This window comes from Myxine glutinosa, chromosome 10, assembly GCF_964187855.1.
Source record: "Myxine glutinosa chromosome 10, kmMyxGlut1.1, whole genome shotgun sequence".
Taxonomy (NCBI): domain Eukaryota; kingdom Metazoa; phylum Chordata; class Myxini; order Myxiniformes; family Myxinidae; genus Myxine; species Myxine glutinosa.
In genome coordinates, this window is record NC_136270.1 from 118,364,946 (window position 1) to 118,390,946 (window position 26,001).

The following is a 26,001-nucleotide window of genomic DNA, read 5'->3' on the forward strand; positions in this document are numbered from 1 at the left end:
TCTAAAGGTGGTTATTTTTGTTTTTTTATATATTTATATTTATATATATTGTTTTTTATATTTATATTTATATATATTGTTTTATATATTTATATTTATATATATTGTTTTATATATTTATATTTATATATATTGTTTTATATATTTATATTTATATATATTGTTTTATATATTTATATTTATATATATTGTTTTATATATTTATATTTATATTTATTGTTTTTTATATTTATATTTATATATATTGTTTTATATATTTATATTTATAAAAACCCTGGTGTTGGGCTAGCGGCTAGGGTGCCGGCTTAGGATCCAAGGATCCTGGGTTTGAATCTCGGTCGATCGCTGAATTAACACCAGGGGGGTTGACTCAGCCTGTCATCCTTCCGAGGTCGGCTAATTGAGTACCAGTTCACTGGTAATTCCCTGTTTGTCGTTAAAGGCGGCAAAAAGGGTTGGCGTCAGGAAGGGCATCCGGCCGTAAAACATTGCTTCAAAAAGGGGACCGAAAAACAACAACAACCACGGTTCCCGAAAAAGGCCAACCCCCGCATTGCGGGGAAAAATGGCCTCTAAAGGTGGTTATTTTTGTTTTTTTATATATTTATATTTATATATATTGTTTTTTATATTTATATTTATATATATTGTTTTATATATTTATATTTATATATATTGTTTTATATATTTATATTTATATATATTGTTTTATATATTTATATTTATATATATTGTTTTATATATTTATATTTATATATATTGTTTTATATATTTATATTTATATATATTGTTTTATATATTTATATTTATATATATTGTTTTATATATTTATATTTATATATATATAGATAGATAGATACATATATAGATATATATATGTATGTATATATATATATATATATATATATATATATATATATTTGTTGTTTTATATATTTATATATATATTATAATTATATATATATATACATATACATATATATATATATATATATATATATATATATATATATATATATATATATATATATATATACATATATATATATGTTGTTAGATTTGTGTTTTGCAGGCAGGAAGTAGTGACATGTATAACATGCCATCCCTGGGATGGTCATTTAACTCAGGTGCTATCCGTTAGCTTTGTTTGGTCCTTGTGGAGTTAGATACCATGATATCTTTCACAAAGAGTAGTCGGTTGTTGCCGGCACCATGAACAAATTGTAAATTCCTGCCCCGACTACTACTCTTGGGAAGACATTGGCAAATACCCAGTGTATGTCCTTCCCCAGGCAGCTACTTCGACAATCCCCAACACCAAGGAAATGGTTGTGGGGTAAATGCTGAAGAGCTGTAGCAGACCACCCTCTAGTGGGAGCAGTGACTATTGCATCATTTCCTTTTTATTCGTGTGATCCCTCATTGATTGTTTGCTTTGTCAGTTAACAGCCGACAATGTAAACGACATAGTACGCCCTCAGTTATGTCGATCTTTCAACTCTCATACCCTGGACCTCATTGCTGGAGATGTGTAAAATTTAACACCGTGCATTTAATGCCATCTTTCACATCATTAGCAACGCATGATAGCTTTCACCACATCAGGAACATATCGTGAATCGCATTTGAGTGTGGATAGATGGTGTAAGGGAAGTTAGTTGGTATTGAACGTGACAAGAACCAATTAGCGCGTCCCATTAGCCACCGAGTCCTACGTTAAGGGCATTCAAGTATTGTGCAGATGTCAATGGTAATGCAAGTCCTCTGTCTTTCTGATTTGTAGAACTTTACCTGTACTAGTCATTGCATTTACATAAATGTTGTGTATTACATGTATATTGTTACATGAGGTGTTTTCAGTTAACAATTGGGTTCATATGGTTCATCGTGCACTGTACTGTAATATTATTGTAGTAATACTAAGATACAGTGATGACTGTTGGGGGTAAACAGACCCCTTTTGGGTGTGAAATAATACTGTTAGTGTTACATTTGACATGTGATGGGCTGTGGGAATCATACCCTTAAAATTACACTGTGTGGGGGTTAATTTTGGGGGCCTGGACTTGAATGAATTGCCTGATTGACTTGAAAATGGCACAGCAACTCCCAGGCCATAGCAGCGATTGCAATGTTAAATGTTTTTCGAGGTGGGGATTGGTGTTGGGGTTGCAGAGGGAAATGTTAGACAAAGACGGGCAACTGTTCAGGATTTGTGGGAAGCACGCGTGCAGATGTGCCGCCCTCACCTTTTGCTTTTTCTCTCCTTTGTGTCCGTCCGTCTGTCTGTCGTGTGATACAGCCTTGCTGTGTGGTTGCCCTGTAGGTACCAGTTCTCCGCCAGGCATCACGGCCGCGGCGGTCCCCACCATTGCTTCTCCGCTCACCGTCACCGGTTTTGCCAGCTTACCGCCCCAGCCAACAAGCAGTCAGCCACCTTCGGACGCGGTCTACACCAATGGCATCCACCCCTACCCTGGTAGGATGGTGGCACCTGTTCTTACACACTCGGCCATCATCTTCACTCTTATCTGATAATTGTAGTGAGGACTATTTGTTCTTGCGCATTTCTGTGGCCATTTTGCATCAGGTCATTTGAACGGTACAAACTTTACAATGCCTATTTTAAGAAGCTTGGTGGATGCCAGGACCATAGTTTATTCCCAAAAGTTGTTTCAGTAGACCTTTCTCTCTCCACATTCCAGCCCTTCATCTCATCCCAACCTTGCTTCCTTCCCTTCTTTTTCAAAACAAAGTACTGCAATGCTAACAGGGTCATTTTAGGATCATACATGTAGGATATAAAGACATGCAAGCAAATAAGGAGAATAGAGGATTCCCAGCAGCAAATGGCAAGCCGAAAGATTCCAGAAAACTGTTCTCATGGAATACAGGCACGATGATGAGGAAGCCTACAAGCAAAATATTATCATCCTGTAAATACTAATAAACAAGAGCATAAAGAGGAGAGAAGTAGAAAAGCAAAAGTCAGCGTATGTGATGGACAAAGCAACGCGGGTTACAGGTACTCGGGTCTTATTCGTTGAGACACCTCAACTTCTTGGCCACCTGTTTCCCATATTCCTGCTCCATGCCTCCCCCTCACTTCATCTCACCTGCCCTACTGCCGAAAGCTCACACAAAAAGCCAAAGCACAGGGACAACGGTGTATGTCTCGCAAAGATGAGTGCCTGGCTTCCTCTAACCCTCAGACAAACGAACAGAGGCACAAATCGTCAGGCCAAGCCATCTTCAGGATAGTACCAGTTGTACCATCAATGTGTTGAGCAGTAGAATTCTGGGGAGTACCTTTTGATGCCATAACGGAAGCCTTTCCTTTTGTAATGCGGATTTGTGTAGGTGCCTCTGTTGACCTTGTCATGTGATCAAAATACCTTTTCCTGAGGTTGTTTTAACTAAGGGGAAGAAGTGAAGGTTTTTTGTCCTTTTTTGCGTAAATGGAGTGGGTGAAGCAAAATCGCTTGTCCTACTAATGATGTTTTCCTTGAGGCTTTGCATTGAACTTTTTTATCCTTCTAAAAAGACGGAGGCTCAGGTAACGGAGCTAGGTAACGCAGAGAAAAAAGGTAAGATCCTGACGGCGGGGCAATAGGCGGACGCAGCATTCGAGGAAATGAACGAGAGAACAGGAAAAGAAGAGACAGAGAAAGGAAGTGTGAAGCATAACCTAAAACAAGAGGGTTAGGTAAGGTAGAGTTATTGGGGGTAGAAAAGATCACGGGTAGGGATGGATGATGTCATGAGATAGTGGTGTATACCCTGCTTGAAGCTCTCGAGGGAAGAGTGGCAGCGAGGCCGTTCCATGAACAAGAGGAACAAGGGAAAACCGAATGGAATCTCAAGGAAAATGGCATTTCTTAAGAAGATTTTGTGATTCAAAAGAGCTTGGCACAGCCAGTCACAAGTGCTCACTGATTACCATGGTGTATTAATTCGCATCCGCTGTTGTATAACCGACAGCCCGTCAAATGCCCCTATTCATGAAAATTCCAACAAGATCATTAAAAATATGTGGAGCACTTTAAAACCTTGCTGGAACCTTTGAGAATATGGGATGTATGACTTTTTAGAATTTAAACGCAGCTGATCATGATGTTTTTAAGGGCTCGCAATTGTATCTTCATTTTATCGGCGGTAATGATGCGCTTCTTGAGTTTCTCTTGTACACCACAAAAACACCAAAGACATTGACGGCACAAAGCACAAATATGGTCCGCTCCTCAATGAGGACATGAAGGCTTCTCTTTGCCAACACTTCACCAAATCTTTCAGTCATCGTGAGATGTACCATTGCTTTGGGCCTGGTCTGTAATATATCTTTGGGCCTGGTATATAATACATCTTTGGTCCTGGTCTGTGATACATCTTGGAGCCAAAGTCCATATATGACCATGACGATGTCCATCGGATCAGTCAGTAGATAAACCTTCCCTTCTATACATATGTTTGATTCTTCCACCAGTTTGGATTTCCTGCCCATTCTTCTTCTGATGAACATGACTTCACCATTTTTTATTCTTGCTCATTGAAGACATGATGATTGATCGCTGTAAGGGTTATTCCGCGATCCGATGGATGAAATCAACAGGACGTTGATTGATTAAGGTATAACAACTGTCGGGGAAGTGAGGAGAAGCTGACTTTTCGAGCGTTAACCCTTCGTCGGAGCAAAACAGGCCCGAAACGTCGGCTTCTCATTGCTACCCATGGCAGTTAGCGTACTTCGATCAATGTCCTGTTGATTCCATCCACTGTTCCACCTGGCAGCCTTGGTAACCTGGCTTTACAACATTGTAGCAAACATCACACTCAACTGGGAATATCACATGTTACCTACAACTTGAACCATCTCTCAGCTACCTCGCATGGTTGCACCTGGGCATGTTAATGATGACGTTTTATTACGGGTCAAGCGCTACTTCGTTGGACGGTGTGTTGAGGTTCAAAATGCTGGTCTCACACAATACACGACTTTTTAAATGACGCATGAATGCTAAACAAGGCCTTTTGCGCATGCGCTGTGTGTGTGTGTGTTTTCGGTGACTCGGTTCTGCTCGATGGGCACTTTTAACCTGCCGTTGTTAGCGCGAAATCTGTAATTCAAATAGTCTTTTAAACATAATTTTCAGCATTTTGACAAAAGAGTGGCAATTTCAGTATGGTTAACCATAATTGTGTTCCTGAATTAAAATCAGACTCACGGAAATATAGGAATACGGGAAATATCCGTGGATGAGAGGAGTCAATTTCGTTACCATTTCTTTTTAATACAATTAGCTAATGGCGGCCGTGATTATAACACACACGCACTTCTCATTTCAGCAATAGATGGGGATATTTCACCTCCCCACAATCATGATTAACAGTAAATATCAGTATTTTAACCTTACCCTGTGCATCGACAAGCCCCAGATCTGACGATCTTACCATCAGTGTTTAGAAGAACCAAGGTTCGGCTAGAACGCACCCATCTATGAACCTATGGGGGCCACATGATTGGGAGTTTTTGCAGTACGGATGCAAGATATCAACTTTTTGGACGAGTTGGTCAGGAATTTCTCCAAATCTTTTCTTGTGTAGAGGCACACCCCTTTCTCCCAGGTGCATTTCCAAGTATTTTCAGCTTCTTTAAAAGCTTGGGAAGCCGTTTCATGCTACGGTCATTATCTGGCACATGTGATACACATCCAGCCCCCCCCCCCCCCCCCTCCATGGACTTCGTTACTCAAGATTTATGCGCATACCCACCGAGCAATGGATGGCGGATTACAACATTTTGAAAGTGATGTATTGGTTCCCCACATGTGGGCCTGGTGCTCATGCAACGACAGACCGTGGTGTGTAATTCACGTGCTTTGCTCTTCTTCTCTTTCGCGAATATCTAATCTTTATTGACTAAAGCAGGCATACACATAACGATCTTCATAATTGCATTATATTTCAACAAAGTTTTGTTGTACTTTGCTCGTAATTGTACTCGTCACAGTCTTAATTGTTTTTTTAAATCCGATATCAACTGCTTAAAAGGCCACCGAGTTATTTAACGTTTTGGTTGGCAGTAATTTTAACTCTCCCTAAATAATCAATAGAGTAGTTAAACAGACTTGACAAATAGTTTTGCCTTTGCCGGCCAATTAGGGAGCTTTCTCTCCTGCTTCTTCCCATGGCGTGAATTGAAGCTGTATCTCTTAGTCTTACAAGCAAATCCCAAATCTACCTTTGTAGTACTGAAAGTAGTCGAGCGTTTATCATGTTGTTACACACAAAATAAAATATTCGGATAGAAATGTTGTGTAAAGCAAGGCTGATAATTGTTTTTGTTTTTTAAGCACAAGTACAAGGAGGTTTTTAAGTACAAGGAGGCTTATGCACCATAAATGAGTAATGGTGGAAATGCTTTACACTGATATATTTGACTTGTTTATGGGATGTAACATGCTGATACCACACAAACGAGTGGGCATCAGAACAATGGATGTTGCAGTCGGAGAAAACCTGTGCGACCTGTGCAGTGACTGGTGGCAAAAAATGTTATTTGCCAGATTCAGTTAACTCCATTCAGGAAAGCAATTCCAAGAAGCACCTGTGACTTGTCTTTAGTTCTTTTTTGTGTAATGAAATTGATTTTTGGTACCTGCGCCATGGAGGACAGATGTTAGGTTTTCTCCCCTATCTGTTTGTTGGTCTGCCTGTGAGCAGGATATCTCAAAAATTTGTGGACTAACCTTTGTGGACAGGTTGGGTGTGTGACTAGTACAAATTGATTCGATTTTGTTGAAAATCCAGATCTGGATACGAATTTTTTTTTTAAAGTGATTCTTCACCATTGAGTGATAGGGCCAATAACAATATATAGCATGATATCTCAAAAAGTTGTGGACGATTTATGACAAAACTTGATGGATGATTTTGGTAGGTGACAATAACGAGCCGATTAGATTTTGGTTCAGGTCTGGATGCAGATTCGGCCTATCAGTGGGATCCACAACGTAAACTTTTCAGCCTGGTGGAGGGTATGCGTTCTACCATGTGCCATTTTAGTTTTATTTGATTACATCAGTACCAAGTACTTATAGGCTTGGAGGGGGTAAGAGTGGAGTGTAGCATATGAGATTGGCCAAAATTTTGCACATACTGGCCAGGCCTGAAATTTGTGCACACACCGAAATGAAGTAAAATCCAAATGAATGTTCTATATTTATGTGTCCATTGTCTACCAATGTCCTTGTAATTCATGAAGAAGTGCAAGAATGTCTCCTAATGTCTAACCCTGCATCTTATTTATAGATAAGCTCCTCCATGAAACTTAAATCAAAGTCCTTTTGAATTAAATTGGATAGCTTTTGCAGACTTCTCTTTGCTTTGGCTCAGGGTGTAATTGGGGTAATTAAAATACTGCTCATAATTATCTGCTAATGTAAAACATTATTTTGCCAAAGATTTATAAGTTTAATACTTCGTGTCATGCACAACACTCCGGCAGGTTTCATTTTCTGAGGAATTGGGTAAAATAATTCGAGAATTTGACACTAATTGCATTAAACACAACATGGGGATTTGATCTCGCATCATATCTGTTTATTTTTTTCCACTTGCACTTGCACTCAAAATGTTAATTAATAGGATGATGCGAAGAGTGGTGCATCGATGAGTACACCGTCCTTCCGATGGGACGTCAAGCTCGGGGCGTTCGAAATCCCGCAGTGTCTTCCGCAAGGAGACGGAGTCAAATACCTGCGGCCTCCCTCGACAAATTCCAGATCCATCCCATAATGTGCAGGGGCTGCATCATTGGCACATCCTGCACTAAAAAAAAAAAACCATGAAAAAACCACCCAGTGTGCCCACTTCTTCATCGAGTCCCCTGGTCCAGGACATTGAGAAGGGGAGGGAATAATATACTCAAATCATGAGTTGAAAATCACACTTCAAAATGTTAAAATTGCGTTCACCCTCAAAATAATGACCTTGGACTTGCACAACCTCCTACCACACCTCAAAAATGGGACGTGTAGATTTTACATTTAAAGAAATAATTAAATCAATAACTAAACAAATGTAGAACGTAAAAGGTGTAAATAAATACGTAATTCAAGGTGGTATGTCGGTAGTTGGTGAAGTGCATAAAATAATAAATAATTGAATGTGGTATGCAGGTTGTGGGAATGGTAAAGTATATATACCGTCATGGCCAAAAGTATTGGCACCGTGGCACTTTTTTCAAACAACTCACAATTTTCTCTAAAAATAAGTTGAAATTGACGAAAGTATTTGGTCTCCACAATTCTTTATTCCACTCTTAATATTACAGAACCTTTGTTTTAATGAACAAGAACATAATATATCCTTTGAAATCAGAAAATAAAAAGAAATGGCATTAACAAAATTATTGACACCGTAGACTTAATATTTGGTAGCACAGCCTTTGGACAAAATAACTGCAGTCAAGCGCTTCCTGTAGCCATGAATGAGCTTCCTACACCTCTCTACTGGCAGTTTGGCCCACTCTTCTTGTGGAAACTGCTCCAGTTCTCCCAGATTTGAAGGGTGCCTTCTCCCAACTGCTGTTTTCAGATCTCCCCACATGTGTTCAATGGGATTTAGATCTGGACTCATTGCTGGCCACTTCAGAACAGTCCAGCATTTTGTCTTGAACCATTCATGGGTGCTTTTTGAAGTGTGTTTGGGGTCATTGTCCTGCTGCAAGACCCATGACCTTCGACGGAGACCCAGCTTTCTGACACTGGGTTGAACATTGCACACCAAAATGCCTTGGTAATCTCCTGATTTAATGATGTTATGCACACGTTCAAGGCACACAGTGCCACAGGCAGCACAGCAACCCCAAAACATCACTGAACCTCCTCCATGTTTGACTGTAGGGAAGGTGTTCTTTTCTTTGAAGGCTTCATTTTGTTTTCTGTAAACATAGAGATGATGTGCTTTACCAAAAGGCTCTAATTTGGTCTCATCTGTCCACAGAACATTCTCCCAGAAGGATTTTGGTTTGTTCAGGTGTGTTTCGGCAAACACCAGTCGGGCTTTCTTTTGACTCTCTCTCTCTCAGCAATGGGGTCCTCCATATAACCCTTTTCATTGAGTTGGTGATGGATGGTGTGAGCTGAAATTGTCGTACTTTGTGTCTGAAGGTCAGCTTGAATCTGGTTGGCAGTTGATCGAGGTGCTTTCTCCACCATTTGAACAATCCTTCACTGTAATCTTCGATCAAGTTTTCTCTTGCGGCGAGGTCCAGGGAGGTTGGCTGCAGTGCCATGGGCCTTAAACTTCTTTATAACATTGCGTACGGTAGACACATGAACATCAAGGTCTCTGGAGATGGACCTGTAGACTTGAGATTGTCCATGCTTGGCTACAATCTTGTGTCTGACCTCCTCAGACAATTCTCCTGGTTTTCTTGCTTTTCTACATGCTTATTGCGGTACACACAGTGACACAAAACAGCAGAATGACTCCTTTTCTCTATTCAAACTGGTTGAATTATTTTTATATTGCAGGCTCCAACAACTCACCACAGGTGAGTTGAATTCCAAAGTAAAGGAGAATCACCTGCTTGAAATCTCATTATTTCTAACAACTTCTAAAAGGTGCCGATAATATTTTCCGGGCCATTTTAGGATTTCTGTGTGGAATAAGCTAAGATTTAGTAATTTTTTCAGCTTTTTTGTTTTGTTCCACTGCAAACCAAAGAAATACAAATGTGCATAGCGAAAGATTTTTTAATTTCAACAATTTTTCTGGAAGAAATGGTGAATTATTTGAAAAAAGTGCAAGGGTGCCAATATTTTTGGCCAGGACTGCATGTACGTAGATATATACACGACATGACCAAAAGTATGTGAACACCCAAACATCACACATCTCATTCCAAAATCATGGGCATTACTATGGAGTTGGTCCCCACACTTTGCTGCTATAACAGCCTCCACTCTTCTGGGAAGGCTTTCCACTAGATGTTGGAACATTGCTGCAGGAATTTGCTTCCATTCAGCCACAAGAGCATTGTTGAGGTCAGACACTGATGTGGGCGATTAGGCCTGGCTCACAGTCGGCGTTCCAATTCATCCCAAAGGCGTTCGATGGAGTTGAGGTCAGGGCTCTGTGCAGGCCAGTCAAGTTCTTCTACACCGATCTCGACAAACCATTGCTGTATGGAGCTCGCTTTGTGCATGGGGGCATTGTCATGCTGAAATAGGAAAGGGCCTTTCTCAAACTGTTGCCACAAAGTTGGAAGCACACGATCATCTAGAATGCCATTGTATGCTGTAGCGTTAAGATTTCCCTTCACTGGAACTAAGGGGCCTAGCCCGAACCATGAAAAACAGCCCCAGACCATTATTCTTCCTCCACCAAACTTTACAGTTTGCACTATGCATTCGGGCAGGTAGCGTTCTCCTCACATCCGCCAAACCCAGATTTGTCTGTCAGTCTGCCAGATGGTGAAGTGTGATTCATCACTCCAGCGAACGCGTTTCCACTGCTCCAGATTCCAATGGCGGCGAGCTTTACACCACTCCAGCCGACGCTTGGCATTGCGCATGATGATCTTAGGCTTGTGTGCGGCTGCTCGGCCATGGAAACCCATTTCATGAACCTCCCGACTAACAGTTGTTGTGCAGATGTTGTTTCCATAAGCAGTTTGGAACTCGAGCAATGACGAGTTTGGAACAAAGGTAGTGAGTGTTCCAACCGAGGACAGACCATTTTTACGCGATACACGCTTCAGCACTCGGCGGTCCCGTTCTGTGGGCTTGTGTGGCCTACCACTTCGCGGCTGAGCTGTTGTTGCTCCTGTACGTTTCCACTTCACAATAACAGCACTTACAGTTAACCGAGGCAGATCTAGCAGGGCAGAAATTTGATGAACTGATTTGTTGGAAAGGTGGCATCCTATGGCAGTGCCACTTTGAAAATCACTGAACTCTTCAGTATGGCCCATTCTACTGCCAATGTTTGTCTATGGAGATTGCATGGCTGTGTGCTTGATTATATATACCTGGAAGCAATGCGTGTGTTTGAAACAGCCAAATCCACTAATTAGAAGGGGTGTCCGCATACTTTTGTTCATGTTGTATATATATTTATATATAATTAATTCAAAATTGTGTGTTGGTAGTGAGATGGTAAATTGTATATTAAATTAAAAAAAATAGCTCCTGGAAGCATATACAATACTGTACTATTCTCTCCTGTAAAATGTTTTTCTTCAAATTGCCCAAATTCGGAAATAAAATTGTGTCCCATAACGTTTGGCTCTGATCCCAAAGTAATTTGACGTTCGTCATGCCCAGATATTATTGCATATGCCGAATGTGAAGGAGATGCGTCGAGTCATTTTCGATGAGTTGAGACTCCGGATGGATGGACGGACTGACAGCACCAAACTATAAGCCCCAAGCTGGCCTGAGGCCCTGTTGGATCCTATTCATACTTGGAATGGAAGTTTGTAACTTATTTTTTTACAAAATAGTCATTGGAAGTTGTAAGTTAACTTAATCATGTTGTCAAGTTGCACCTCAGAGTCGGTCCTGTGTTGCAATCCCATATGAGCACGTAGGTCATAAATCCTATACTCAAATCCCACACACAATGTTCATTTTCTCTGTCGACTATTGATGTCCTTGTATTTCATTTTAAAGTACATTGATGTCTTATAATAAACTACCAGGAGTACCCGGCGTTGCCCGGTGATGTTCTAATCCTGTTGGGATTTTGAAGAAATCAAATTGTTTTTTTCTTTCTATTTTTTGTGGGTGCCTAAAAGACTTCCCTACACCCACTAAGGAAAATTATTTCATATTGAAGTATTACATACACACACACGAATTGGGGATAATTTATAATTACCTTTCACATATCTACAAAGGCATTTTCACTTATTGCATTTATATAATTTGGTATTCACTTATTTCTTTAAATATTTAATTTTTCTAACATTGAATTCTCTGATTTTTTTATTATGAATTTTTTTGGAGTGCAAATGGAGTGGAGAGGCACCATGGAGTGCAAAAAAAATTGAACTTTTGTTTTTCAAAATTTTCAAAACAAAATTGGCCTAAAACACTCCCCGACATTCACTGATGAATCTCTGAACGTTTGACGAAGATCCGTTCAGCCTTCTCTGATTAAAAAAACAAAAAATGGCGACACATACACACAGACAAACGGCTCTTTTATTGTGTAGATGCACCATGGAGTGCAAAAAAAATTGAACTTTTGTTTTTCAAAATTTTCAAAACAAAATTGGCCTAAAACACTCCCCGACATTCACTGATGAATCTCTGAACGTTTGACGAAGATCCGTTCAGCCTTCTCTGATTAAAAAAACAAAAAATGGCGACACATACACACAGACAAACGGCTCTTTTATTGTGTAGATATCCTTGCGGTGCTGGCAGGATAGCTTAGATGTGTGAGGACGGACTCACCTGTGAGCTGTCTATCCTAGGTTTGAATCTCAACCCAGTTATAAAGTGGTACCCTCGTGTATCACATGCAGGGCGAGCTATCAATTTGTGTGCCATGTCTTTAAAGGATAGTAGGCGAGCACTCGAAACCAAATACAGATTCCTATCACCTTCAGTCGACCAACCTGTTTTTGAGTGGTGACCCATCCAGGATTTGTTCTACCTGAGAAAAGTTCTTCTGCACAAGTCATGATATGCCCCAAACCTCCGTAAATATATGGGCCTCTAATTTACATACAGTTATGATTCCCGGAGGAAGGCATTAAGTGTTTAGCCTTGGTGTCCATGGTGTCATCGTGTGTTTTTTTTCTCGTGTCGTGTTTCGTAAGAATACTTTTCCATTCTTCAATTATTTACTTTTTTACTTCCCAATTATTTAATTTTTCCACAATTTTAATTTTTTTAAATTTGCATTTATATAATTTGGTATTCACTTATTTCTTTAAATATTTAATTTTTCTAACATTTAATTCTCTGATTTTTTTATTATGAATTTTTTTTATTTTTCAAATGTTTTTAATTTATCGATTTTTTTTTCAATCTTCTGTTATTATTGTAACCAAAGGGATTTATTGTGTGTTTAGTCTTGTTATGGTTCACGGAGGGAGACATTAAGTGTTTAGTCTTGGTGTCCAGGGTGTCATCCCACTTTTTAAAGAATAATTAATTTCTCCATTATTTAACTTTTAAATTTCCAATTATTTAATTTTTCCCCAATTTTTTATTATTACCTCCGCCACCAAAGGTGGATGAAGGTTATGTTTTCACCCCTGTCTGTACGTTCGTCCGTTTGTTTGTGAACAAAATATGTCAAAAAGTTGGGGACGGATTTGGACGAAATTTGGCAGAGATGTAGCGTATGTGACAAGGACGAAATGATTCGATTTTGGTGAAGATTCGGATTTGGATCCGGCTACTAGAATTTTTTAAGTGATTCTTCACCATTGGGAAATAGGGCCAAAAACGATACATATCAGGATATCTCAAAAAGTTATGGACGGATTTGGACGAAACTTGGTGGACAGGTTGTGTGTGTGACGAGGAAGAATCGATTCGATTTTGGTGAAGGTCTGAATATGAATTCGAATATGAGAATTATTTAATTATTATGTGATTCTTCACCATTGGGAGATTTGGCCAAAAACGATACATAGCAGGATATCCCAAAATATTATGGACTGATTTGGCCGAAACTTGGTGGACAGGTTGTGTGTGTGACAAGGAAGAATCGATTCGATTTTGGTGAAGATCTGAATATGGATTCGGATATGGGAATTATTTAATTTTTCAAGTGAATCTTCACCATTGGGAGATAGGGCTAAAACCAACATATAGCAGGATATCTCAAAACGTTGTGGACGGATTTGGACGAAACTTGGTGGACATGTTGTGCATGTGACAATGAAGACTAGATTCAATTTTGGTGAAGATCCGGATTCGGATCCGGCTAGTAGAATTTGTAAAGAGATTCTTCACCATTGGGAAATAGAGCCAAAAACGATATATAACAGGATATCTCAAAAAGTTGTTGACGGATGATTTTGATTAAATGTGATTCTGTTTTGTGATTTTCTGGTCTGCTCTATGATATATAACGTAAACTGTTCACTTGGCGTAGGTATGCTCTCTACTGAGTGCCGTTCTAGTTAAGTGTGTAGTCTTGTTATGGTTCACGGAGGGAGGCATTGGTTTTTTTTTATTTAATTGGTTTTTTTTTCTTTTCTTTTGTATACAAGATCGAGGCTCGTGAAAGAGCTAACATTAATCACACAAAAAGTCAAACCGACACAAACCGATACATAAAACACAAAATAAGGGGAGCGGTAGACAAGATGGGGAGAGGGGGGGGAAGGACACAAACACAACATTTGAGAGCAGGGACATCGACAGAACTGTGGGAGGGAGAGGGCTTGGGCGGAGGTGGGAGAGGTATAAAACATATGGACACTGCAAGGACTTCCAGGAAAGAAGTTGGAATTTCGAAAAAGTGTATCTGGGGTGAATTAGCGGGGGTAGAAAAGATCAAGGTTTTGGATGGGGGAAGATAAGAGATGGTGGTGAACAGCTGTTTTAAAGACTTGGAGGGAGGAGTGGGATTGAAGGGAGTGTTGGAGTTTGTTCCAGAGGCGGGAGAAAAGGGGAATGAAAGAGTGAAGGTGAGCAGAGAACCTAGATTTTGGCAGTTTAACCATAAGAGGGTTGCTGGCAGATCTTGTGCGACCTGTAGGAATATTTTGGGGACAGAGCACAGTGAGAGCTGGGGAAGCAAGGCCGCAGAGTAGTCGGTAGAAGACAGAAAGACCACCAACCTGCCTGCGGTGAGTGAAAGGCCCTCGGAGTTAGCTTCATCGCAGGAGATTCCAATGATTCTGAAAGCTTTGGTTTCAACAGCGTGAAGTCGAGCTAGGTGTGAGGCAGGAGCACCGGCCCAGAGGGGGGAACAGTATTCCATTGAGCTGCGGATGAAAGCCTTGTATGTGGTGAGGAGCTCAGGTGTGCCAAGGAAGGACTTCGCACGACGGAGGATGCCCAGTCGGCGACTGGCTTTGGAGGCCAGCTTGGAAATGTGGTTTTCCCAAAAAATATCATGGCAGATAGTGAGACCCAAAAGCTTGTGCGACAGAACTTCTTGGAGAGGATTGTTGAGAAAGTAGATGGGACGGTTTTCCAGTCGGTCTTTTCGGAGAGACATCGTAAGAGTGTGAGATTTGTCAGGATTGAAAGACATGTTCCACTTGTTTGACCAGTCTGTGATTTTGTCCAGGTCTGCAGAGAGTGAGGAAGCTGCAGACTGCCGATCTGAGGGATGAGGAATGGAGCAGCAGAGAGTGGAGTCATCAGCAAAGAGATAGCGAGGATTTTCCAGAGAGTCGGAGAGATCATTGATGAAGACCAGAAAAAGCACAGGGACCTGAACACTACCTTGGGGAACTCCAGCCAGAACAGGAAGGGGCGATGAGAGAAATCCATTCAGGGCCACACGTTGACTACGACCAGAGAGGAAGTCCGCAAGCCAAGCGTGGAGATTTCCATGGATACCATAGGAGGAGAGTTTGGTGAGCAGAGCTGGGTGCCAGACCGTATTGAAGGCACGTGATATGTCAAGGGAGACAGCTCTGATTTCCTGTTTGGCATTGAGGACCTCCATCCATTGTTGAGACAGCAGAAGCAACATGTCCAGAGTAGACTGACCTGGTCTGAATCCAAATTGATGATCGGAGATCAAGCCATTGGAGAAGAGGAAGGATTTGATATCCGAAGCAATGATGGATGCCATGACTTTGCTGATAATTGGGAGCAGGCTGATTGGTCTGTTGTTGCAAGGATCTGTTTTTGCACCTTTTTGTGTAAAGCGGTAATGTTTACTGATTTCCAAGATGCTGGCAGATGACCTTGACCAAAGCGAGGGTGAATAGAACAGATAGAGGGTGAGATAGAGCGGCAGAGCAGGATTTTAGGACCCGTGGGCTGATGCCGTCTGGTCCAGTTGCAGAATCAGAGTCGAAGTTTGACAAAAACTTCTCCACCTTGTCAGGAGAGGCCACATAGTCCAGGAGCAGTTGGGTTCGACTGGGAAAGGTGGGAACAGAGAGAGATGGGTTTGGGACACAAGATTTTGAGGTAAACACAGAGATGAGACATTCGGCTTTGTTACATGCGGTGACAACTGTGTAGCCACTTGAGGTGAGGGAGGCGATGGAGGGGGAACAAACACCAGAAACGGATTTGACCAGACACCACCAGGATTTGGAGGAAGGAGACAGGTTTGAGAATTCATTCTTGAATGTGGAGAGATAGTGCTTCCTGGCACTCCTGAGGGTAGACATTAGACACACACTTGTTCCGAGCTTGGTGGAAGGAACTGAGATTGGCTTCAGTTGGATTTGCCTTCCAAGAGGCAAAGGCAAGTTGTTTCAGGGCAACTGCCTCACCACAAGATTCAGTGTACCATGGACGGGAGGAAGGGTAAGACAACTGAAGACGAGATAAATCTGTGCATGAGAGAATTCTAGTATTCTAGTAGCCGGTTGGCAGAAATTTAAATTTTTGGTTGGCTTGGTGTCCTTGGTGTTCTTTGGTTGGCTTTGTGTTTTTCGTCTTGGTGTACTTGGAGTTTTTTGGTTGCCTTGGTGTTTTTCGTCTTCGTGTCCACAGTGTTTTTTGGTTGCCTTGGTGTTTTTCGGCTTAGTGTCAATGGTGATTTTGGTTGCCTTGGTGTTTTTTGGTTGGCTTGGTGTTTTTCTTCTTGGTGTCCATGGTGTTTTTTGGTCGTTTGGTGTTTTTCTTCTTGTTGTCCATGGTGTTTTTTGTTTGGCTTGGTGTTTTACGTCTTGGTGTCCATGGTGATTTTTCGTTGGCTTGGTGTTTTTCTTCTTGGTGGCCATGGTGTTTTTTGGTTGGCTTGGTGTTTTTCGTCTTGGTGATCTTGGTGATTTTTGGTTGGCTTGGTGTTTTTCTTCTTGGTGTCCATGGTGTTTTTTGTTTTTGGTTTGCTTTGTGTTTTTCTTCTTGGTGTCCATGGTGTATTTTGGTTGGCTTGGTGTTTTTCGTCTTGGTGTCCATGGTGTTTTTTGATTGGCTTGGTGTTTTTCATCTTGGTGTTCTTGGTGTTTTTCATCTTGGTGTTTTTTGGTTGGCTTGGTTTTATTCGTCTTGGTGTCCTTGGTGTCCTTGGTGTTTTTTGGTTGGCTTGCTGTTTTTCTTCTTGGCGTCCTTGGTGTTTTTGGTTGGCTTGGTGTTTTTCGTCTTAGTGTCCATGGTGTTTTTTGGTTGGCTTGGTGTTTTTCTTCTTGGTGTCCTTGGTGCTTTTTGGTTGGCTTGGTGTTTTTCTTCTTGGTGTCCTTGGTGTTTTTTGGGTGGCTTGGTGTTTTTCTTCTTGGCGTCCTTGGTGTTTTTTGGTTGTCTTGGTGTTTTGCGTCTTGGTGTCCATGGTGTTTTTTGGTTGGCTTGGTGTTTTTCTTCTTGTTGTCCATGGTGTTTTTTGGTTGGCTTGCTGTTTTTCTTCTTGGTGTCCATGGTGTTTTTTGGTTGGCTTGGTGTTTTTTGTCTTGGTGTCCTTGGTGTTTTTTGGTTGGCTTGGTGTTTTTTCTTCTTGATGTCTATGGTGTTTTTTGGTTGGCTTGGTGTTTTTCATCTTGGTGTCCATGGTGTTTTTTGGATTGCTTGTTGTTTTTCTTCTTGGTGTCCATGGTGTTTTTTGGTTGGCTTGTTGTTTTTCTTCTTGGTGTCCATGGTGTTTTTTGGTTGGCTTGGTGTTTTTCATCTTGATGTCCATGGTGTTTTTTGGTTGGCTTGGTGTTTTTCATCTTGATGTCCATGGTGTTATTTGGATGGCTTGGTGTTTTGCATCTTGGTGTCCATGGTGTTTTTTGGTTGGCTTGGTGTTTTTTGTCATGGTGTCCTTGATGTTTTTTGGTTGGCTTGGTGTTTTTCTTCTTGGCACCCTTGGTGTTTTTTGGTTGGCTTGGTGTTTTTCGTCTTTGTGTCCTTGGTGTTTTTCATCTCGGTGTTTTTTGGTTGGCTTGGTGTTTTTCGTCTTGGTGTCCTTGGTGTTTTTAGGTTGGCTTGGTGTTTTTCTTCTTGGCGTCCTTGGTGTTTTTTGGTTGGCTCGGGGGTTTTTCTTTTTGGTGTCCATGGTGTTTTTTGGTTGGCTTGGTGTTTTTCGTCTTGGTGTCCTTGGTGTTTTTAGGTTGGCTTGGTGTTTTTCTTCTTGGTGTCCTTGGTGTTTTTCATCTCAGTGATTTTTGGTTGGCTTGGTGTTTTTCGTCTTGGTGTCATTGGTGTCCTTGGTGTTTTTAGGTTGGCTTGGTGTTTTTCTTCTTGGAGTCCTTGGTGTTTTTTGGTTGGCTAGGGGGTTTTTCTTTTTGGTGTCCATGGTGTTTTTTGGTTGGCTTGGTGTTTTTCTTCTTGGTGTCCATGGTGTTTTTTGGTTGGCCAGATATTTTTTGTCTTGGTGTCCTTGATGTTTTTTGGTTGGCTTGGTGTTTTTCTTCTTGGTGGCCTTGGGGTTTTTTGGTTGGCTTGGTGTTTTTCTTCTTGGCATCCTTGGTGTTTTTTGGTAGTTTGGTGTTTTTCGTCTAGGTGTCCATGGTGTTTTTTGGTTGGCTTGGTGTTTTTCTCCTTGGCGTCCTTGGTGTTTTTTGGTAGTTTGGTGTTTTTCTTCTTGGTTGCCTTGGTGTTTTATGGTTGGCTTGGTGTTTTTCTTCTTGGTGTCCATGGTGTTTTTTGGTTGGCTTGGTGTTTTTCATCTTGGTGTCCATGGTGTTTTTTGGTTGGCTTGGTGTTTTTCTTCTTGGTGTCCATGGTGTTTTTTGGTTGGCTTGGTGTTTTTCCTCTTGGTGTCCTTGGTGTTTTTTGGTCGTTTGGTGTTTTTCTTCTTGTTGTCCATGGTGTTTTTTGGTTGGCTTGCTGTTTTTCTTCTTGGTGTCCATGGTGTTTTTTGGTTGGCTTGGTGTTTTTTGTCTTGGTGTCCTTGGTGTTTTTTGGTTGGCTTGGTGTTTTTTCTTCTTGATGTCCATGGTGTTTTTTGGTTGGCTTGGTGTTTTTCGTCTTGGTGTCCATGGTGTTTTTTGGTTGGCTTGGTGTTTTTCTTCTTGGTGTCCATGCTGTTTTTTGGTAGTTTGGTGTTTTTATTCTTGTTGTCCATGGTGTTTTTTGGTTGGCTTGCTGTTTTTCTTCTTGGTGTCCATGGTGTTTTTTGGTTGGCTTGGTGTTTTTTGTCTTGGTGTCCTTGGTGTTTTTTGGTTGGCTTGGTGTTTTTTCTTCTTGATGTCCATGGTGTTTTGTTGGTTGGCTTGGTGTTTTTCGTCTTGGTGTCCATGGTGTTTTTTGGATGGCTTGTTGTTTTTCTTCTTGGTGTCCATGGTGTTTTTTGGTTGGCTTGTTGTTTTTCTTCTTGGTGTCCATGGTGTTTTTGGGTTGGCTTGGTGTTTTTCATCTTGATGTCCATGGTGTTTTTTGGTTGGCTTGGTGTTTTTCATCTTGATGTCCATGGTGTTTTTTTGTTGGCTTGGTGTTTTTCGTCTTGGTGTCCATGGTGTTTCTTGGTTGGCTTGGTGTTTTTTGTCTTGGTGTCCTTGATGTTTTTTAGTTGGCTTGGTGTTTTTCTTCTTGGCACCCTTGGTGTTTTTTGGTTGGCTTGGTGTTTTTCGTCTTGATGTCCTTGATGTTTTTCATCTCGGTGTTTTTTGGTTGGCTTGGTGTTTTTCGTCTTGGTGTCATTGGTGTCCTTGGTGTTTTTAGGTTGGCTTGGTGTTTTTCTTCTTGGCGTCCTTGGTGTTTTTTGGTTGGCTAGGGGGTTTTTCTTTTTGGTGTCCATGGTGTTTTTTGGTTGCCTTGGAGTTCTTCGTCTTGTTGTGCTTGGTGTTTTTCATCTCAGTGTTTTTTGGTTGGCTTGGAGTTCTTCGTCTTGGTGTCCTTGGTGTTTTTCATCTCAGTGTTTTTTGGTTGGCTTGGTGTTTTTCGTCTTGGTGTCATTGGTGTTTTTTGGTTGGCTAGGGGGTTTTTCTTTTTGGTGTCCTTGATGTTTTTTGGTTGGCTTGGTGTTTTTCTTCTTGTTGTCCATGGTGTTTTTTGGTTGGCTTGCTGTTTTTCTTTTTGGTGTCCATGGTGTTTTTTGGTTGGCTTGGTGTTTTTTGTCTTGGTGTCCTTGGTGTTTTTTGGTTGGCTTGGTGTTTTTTCTTCTTGATGTCCATGGTGTTTTTTGGTTGGCTTGGTGTTTTTTGTCTTGGTGTCCATGGTGTTTTTTGGTTGGCTTGGTGTTTTTCTTCTTGGTGTCCATGCTGTTTTTTGGTAGTTTGGTGTTTTTATTCTTGTTGTCCATGGTGTTTTTTGGTTGGCTTGCTGTTTTTCTTCTTGGTGTCCATGGTGTTTTTTGGTTGGCTTGGTGTTTTTTGTCTTGGTGTCCTTGGTGTTTTTTGGTTGGCTTGGTGTTTTTTCTTCTTGATGTCCATGGTGTTTTTTGGTTGGCTTGGTGTTTTTCGTCTTGGTGTCCATGGTGTTTTTTGGATGGCTTGTTGTTTTTCTTCTTGGTGTCCATGGTGTTTTTTGGTTGGCTTGTTGTTTTTCTTCTTGGTGTCCATGGTGTTTTTGGGTTGGCTTGGTGTTTTTCATCTTGATGTCCATGGTGTTTTTTGGTTGGATGGTGTTTTTCATCTTGATGTCCATGGTGTTTTTTTGTTGGCTTGGTGTTTTTCGTCTTGGTGTCCATGGTGTTTCTTGGTTGGCTTGGTGTTTTTTGTCTTGGTGTCCTTGATGTTTTTTAGTTGGCTTGGTGTTTTTCTTCTTGGCACCCTTGGTGTTTTTTGGTTGGCTTGGTGTTTTTCGTCTTGATGTCCTTGATGTTTTTCATCTCGGTGTTTTTTGGTTGGCTTGGTGTTTTTCGTCTTGGTGTCATTGGTGTCCTTGGTGTTTTTAGGTTGGCTTGGTGTTTTTCTTCTTGGCGTCCTTGGTGTTTTTTGGTTGGCTAGGTAGTCTAGTAGGAAGACTAGGTCCCTCTGCACCCCCCGGAGATATACTTCTAATCAGTGTTTCTAGATTGGAAAGAATGTGTAGAAAATGACTAGCTATGGCCCCAAGCTGAAAAAATGTCCCACATACCATTTTTATGCAAATTACTGCTGCAAATTTTATGCAAAATTATGCAAATTTTATGCAAATTTTTGATGAGGAGTAGAGTTGAGGGGTCTTTGAGGGCTTCATCGAGGTGCTCTCGGTTGCAAGACTGGGTCATTCTGAGAAGCACAGCAGGGTCAGAGATCATGATGTTCTCCTCCTCAGTGAATCTCTCCATCAACAGCCTCTCCATTGCCTCACACACTGTTTTGAGGCAAAAGAGGGACTTTGCGTAGGCCTTTCCACTGAGAACACCTTTGAGAGATCCACTTGTTACTAGTTGTGCCTCAAAGAGAATCTCTGCATATCCAGAACCACGCATCTTGTGTCCAGTGAGCATCCCGATGTAGTTCATGGATGTGTGGAAGGGTCCAATCGTTACTACATGACTAGCAAATTCATTTGGCCAGCGCCAGATGATGGGAAGGGCTTTCATGCAGACACCCAGATCAAATGTATTCAGGACCCATCTCTGACCCACCTCAGCAGTTGCTGCCTCGGAACGCTTCAGTAGCTCACGAACAACTGCGTTGTCTGTGATCGGTTGGTGGATAGGCGTGCAGTAGTCGACTGTTGATTTGCTGGGTGGGGGAGAACCAGTTGCAGAGGTGAAACCCCCTAGCCCAGGCACAGGCTGCAGGCCATTGCCATGCCATGCAGGCACCAGGCACAGACCGATCACAGACAACGCAGTTGTTCGTGAGCTACTGAAGCGTTCCGAGGCAGCAACTGCTGAGGTGGGTCAGAGATGGGTCCTGAATACATTTGATCTGGGTGTCTGCATGAAAGCCCTTCCCATCATCTGGCGCTGGCCAAATGAATTTGCTAGTCATGTAGTAACGATTGGACCCTTCCACACATCCATGAACTACATCGGGATGCTCACTGGACACAAGATGCGTGGTTCTGGATATGCAGAGATTCTCTTTGAGGCACAACTAGTAACAAGTGGATCTCTCAAAGGTGTTCTCAGTGGAAAGGCCTACGCAAAGTCCCTCTTTTGCCTCAAAACAGTGTGTGAGGCAATGGAGAGGCTGTTGATGGAGAGATTCACTGAGGAGGAGAACATCATGATCTCTGACCCTGCTGTGCTTCTCAGAATGACCCAGTCTTGCAACCGAGAGCACCTCGATGAAGCCCTCAAAGACCCCTCAACTCTACTCCTCATCAAAAATTTGCATAAAATTTGCATAATTTTGCATAAAATTTGCAGCAGTAATTTGCATAAAAATGGTATGTGGGACATTTTTTCAGCTTGGGGCCATAGCTAGTCATTTTCTACACATTTTTTCCAATCTAGAAACACTGATTAGAAGTATATCTCCGGGGGGTGCAGGGGGACCTAGTCTTCCTACTAGACTAAGGGGGTTTTTCTTTTTGGTGTCCATGGTGTTTTTTGGTTGCCTTGGAGTTCTTCGTCTTGTTGTGCTTGGTGTTTTTCATCTCAGTGTTTTTTGGTTGGCTTGGAGTTCTTCGTCTTGGTGTCCTTGGTGTTTTTCATCTCAGAGTTTTTTGGTTGGCTTGGTGTTTTTCGTCTTGGTGTCATTGGTGTTTTTTGGTTGGCTAGGGGGTTTTTCTTTTTGGTGTCCTTGATGTTTTTTGGTTGGCTTGGTGTTTTTCTTCTTGGTGGTCTTGGTGTTTTTTGGTTGGCTTGGTGTTTTTCTTCTTGGCGTCCTTGGTGTTTTTTGGTAGTTTGGTGTTTATCGTCTTGGTGTCCATGGTGTTTTTTGGTTGGCTTGGTGTTTTTCTTCTTGGCGTCCTTTGTGTTTTTTGGTAGTTTGGTGTTTTTCTTCTTGGTGGCCTTGGTGTTTTTTGGTTGGCTTGGTGTTTTTCTTCTTGGTGTCCATGGTGTTTTTTGGTTGGCTTGGTGTTTTTCGTCTTGGTGTCCATGGTGTTTTTTGGTTGGCTTGGTGTTTTTCCTCTTGGTGTCCATGGTGTTTTTTGGTTGGCTTGGTGTTTTTCCTCTTGGCGTCCTTGGTGTTTTTTGGTTGGCTTGGTGTTTTTCGTCTTGGTGTCCATGGTGTTTTTTGGTTGGATTGGTGTTTTTCGTCTTTGTGTCCATGGTGTTTTTTGGTTGGCTTGGTGTTTTTTGTCTTAGTGTCCTTGGTGTTTTTTGATTGGCTTGGTGTTTTGCTTCTTGATGTCCATGGTGTTTTTTGGTTGCCTTGGTGTTTTTCTTCTTGGCGTCCTTGGTGTTTTTTAGTTGGCTTGGTGTTTTTCGTCTTGGTGCCCTTGATGTTTTTTTGGTTGGCTTGGTGTTTTTCGTCTTGGTGTCCTTGATGTTTTTTGGTTGGCTTGGTGTTTTTCTTCTTGGCGTCCTTGGTGTTTTTTGGTTGGCTTGGTGTTTTTCGTCTTGGTGTCCATCGTGTTTTTTGGTTGGCTTGGTGTTTTTCGTCTTGGTGTCCTTGATGTTTTATGGTTGGCTTGGTCTTTTTCTTCTTGGTGTCCTTGGTGTTTTTTGGTTGGCTTGGTGTTTTTCTTCTTGGCGTCCTTGGTGTTTTTTGGTTGGCTTGGTGTTTTTCGTCTTGGTGTCCATGGTGCCCCAATAAAAACAAAAAAACGTTTTTTCATTGTGAGGGAGAATTGAGGAGATCGGGCCAAAAACGATACACAGCACGATATCTCAAAAAGTTGTGGACGGATTTGGACGAAACCTGGTGGACCAGTTCGGTGTCTGACTTGGAAGAATCGATTCGATTTTGGTGAAGATCTGAATATTCAATCGGATATAAGAATTATGTAACTTTTAAAGTGATTCTTCACCATTGGGAGATCCGGCCAAAAACGATACATTGCAGGATATCTCAAAAAGTTATGGATGGATTCGGACGAAACCTGCTGGACAGGTTGTGTGTGTGACAAGGAAGAATCGATTCGATTTTGGTGAAGATCTGGACATGGATTCGGATATGAGAGATTGAATTTTTAAGTGATTCTTCACCATTCAGTGATGTGGCCAGGCGGAGGTATGTTCTCTACTGAGTGCCGTCCGAGTTACCTGTGTTGTCGTACTGGCTAATGCGATGATGGATAATCTTGTTTGACGTATGAGCTAACCACTAAGATGCTCTTTTGTGCGGAATGATACCATGCAGATTATCATTGTGTTGGCCCTATCCAAAAGTCCTTTTGGTGATTTTCAATGCAATGCACATTGTTCATAGGAAACATTGTTCTAGAAAATGGATCAAAAGGTACAAGTGAAGAATTTTTAGAACTTATGCATTCAAATTTCTTTCCTCTGAGTCTTTGAGAAAAATTCAGAATTTTGTGCATTTTTCTGTATAAGCGCAGCTTAGGGTCACTAATACTGCTGCATGTCCAAACTAGTTTTGGAAATGGATTGACAATAGTCACTGACTGAATGCATCCCATGAGGAAATGGAATGAGGTGTTCACTGTAGCCGAACCATGAAACCTTCATCCCATTGGCTTGATGTTCCCCAAAGTTGGGCAGTCTTACTTGTGTAGGGCCTACAATGCTTGCTTGCAATGTTTACAGATATATTTCGTAGCAAATTCAGTTGCACCAGGGTTATTGAGTGAAACCACATTCCATGTACCGATGGATAGTCCGAACAAGATGGTGCTTGGAAGCACTAACAAGATTCCTTGTTCTTTTTCCCCTTCTCTCCACCTCCCTTAATCCTCCAACACACGAGTATCCCCAACACATTTCCCTATTCTTCGTCCTGTTGGGAATTTGGAAGCCTCTCTTTCAGTTTTTGAACACGTGAATCGTTTGTTATATGGGATGCGTGGCGCATTATATGGTACTCGGAGGTCCCACAAAATATATCGGATGTCCTTGTACTGCATTCTTTGCACCCATAAAGTGCATCACATGCAAACTTTCACTCGCAACAGGAACATATTATTCGCTTGGTAATTTACTGGTGAGTACTTCGCCCTTCCGTGAGCAATTTTCACTCGCAGCAATATTTACCATGCTTTGGACTAACACCTGCTCTTCACCACATGTGTCTCCTGTAGCACAAAGCCCCACTGCTGCAGACCCTCTTCAGCAGGCTTATGCAGGAATGCAGCAATACACAGGTGATGTACAATCATGATGTTGTAACTATGATGTTATAACCTTGATGTCGTGTCCATCTTTCAGTCCCCGCTCTAAATTGCTCCAAAATAAACGTGTGGACCTACTATCCTCACCCTTCAGTGTGTCCCTCGCCCTCACCTGCAGCCACATACCCTGCAGCATATGGCCAAATAAACCAGGCCTTCACCCAACCACCACCTATTGTTCCTCAACAGCAGAGAGAAGGTGAGTATTTTCATTCTCTTTTGCATTTAATACGTTACATTTATTACTATAGGACAACGCCATCTAGAACAGCGTTTGTTTGTCCATATGTCCCCACAAACGTACACCAATCAGAGCACAGGATCTGGTCACATGACAGTGGGACAGCGTTTAGTAACCATTACAGTTTCATATTTTACTAAAATGAAATATAATAACCTTCTGTGGAACGTTTTGGAGTCCCAGTGGGTGTCGTAAGGTAAGTAGGAGGTTTCAGAAATTCCACAATAAGTTTAAGTTCTTTCCTTTGCTGTATTGCTTATTTCTTAGATTTTCTCTTCTCCCCATAACTTCCCCGAACATCTACCCTTTGTCTAACGTTTTAAATACAGAAAATATATATATATATATATATTATTTCATTTAATCCTCGCGTGACACGTGCTTGTTGTCTCGCCCCACCCCCTTTATCTCCTTTTCTTCCACCTCTTCCTTCCATCTCCAGCCGAAATTCGCCTTTCCAATTCTAGTTTCCTCCATCTCATTTAACCCTTTCTTCTTTCTCTGATTCACGCCCTCACTTCAGGGACTTTTCCCAGATTGTTTTTCACGGATTTGTTT

The 26,001-nt window shown here is 41.5% G+C and overlaps 1 protein-coding gene across 1 annotated transcript in view; it reads left to right on the plus strand.

The window, feature by feature from the left end:
- LOC137433836 (CUGBP Elav-like family member 4) overlaps nt 1-26,001 on the plus strand; it is a 577,562-nt gene that overhangs the window by 467,267 nt on the left and 84,294 nt on the right. Inside the window, 3 exon segments of the mRNA XM_078785224.1 lie at nt 2,327-2,479; nt 25,113-25,185; nt 25,325-25,401. Coding sequence (XP_078641350.1) covers nt 2,327-2,479; nt 25,113-25,185; nt 25,325-25,401 — 303 coding nt within the window.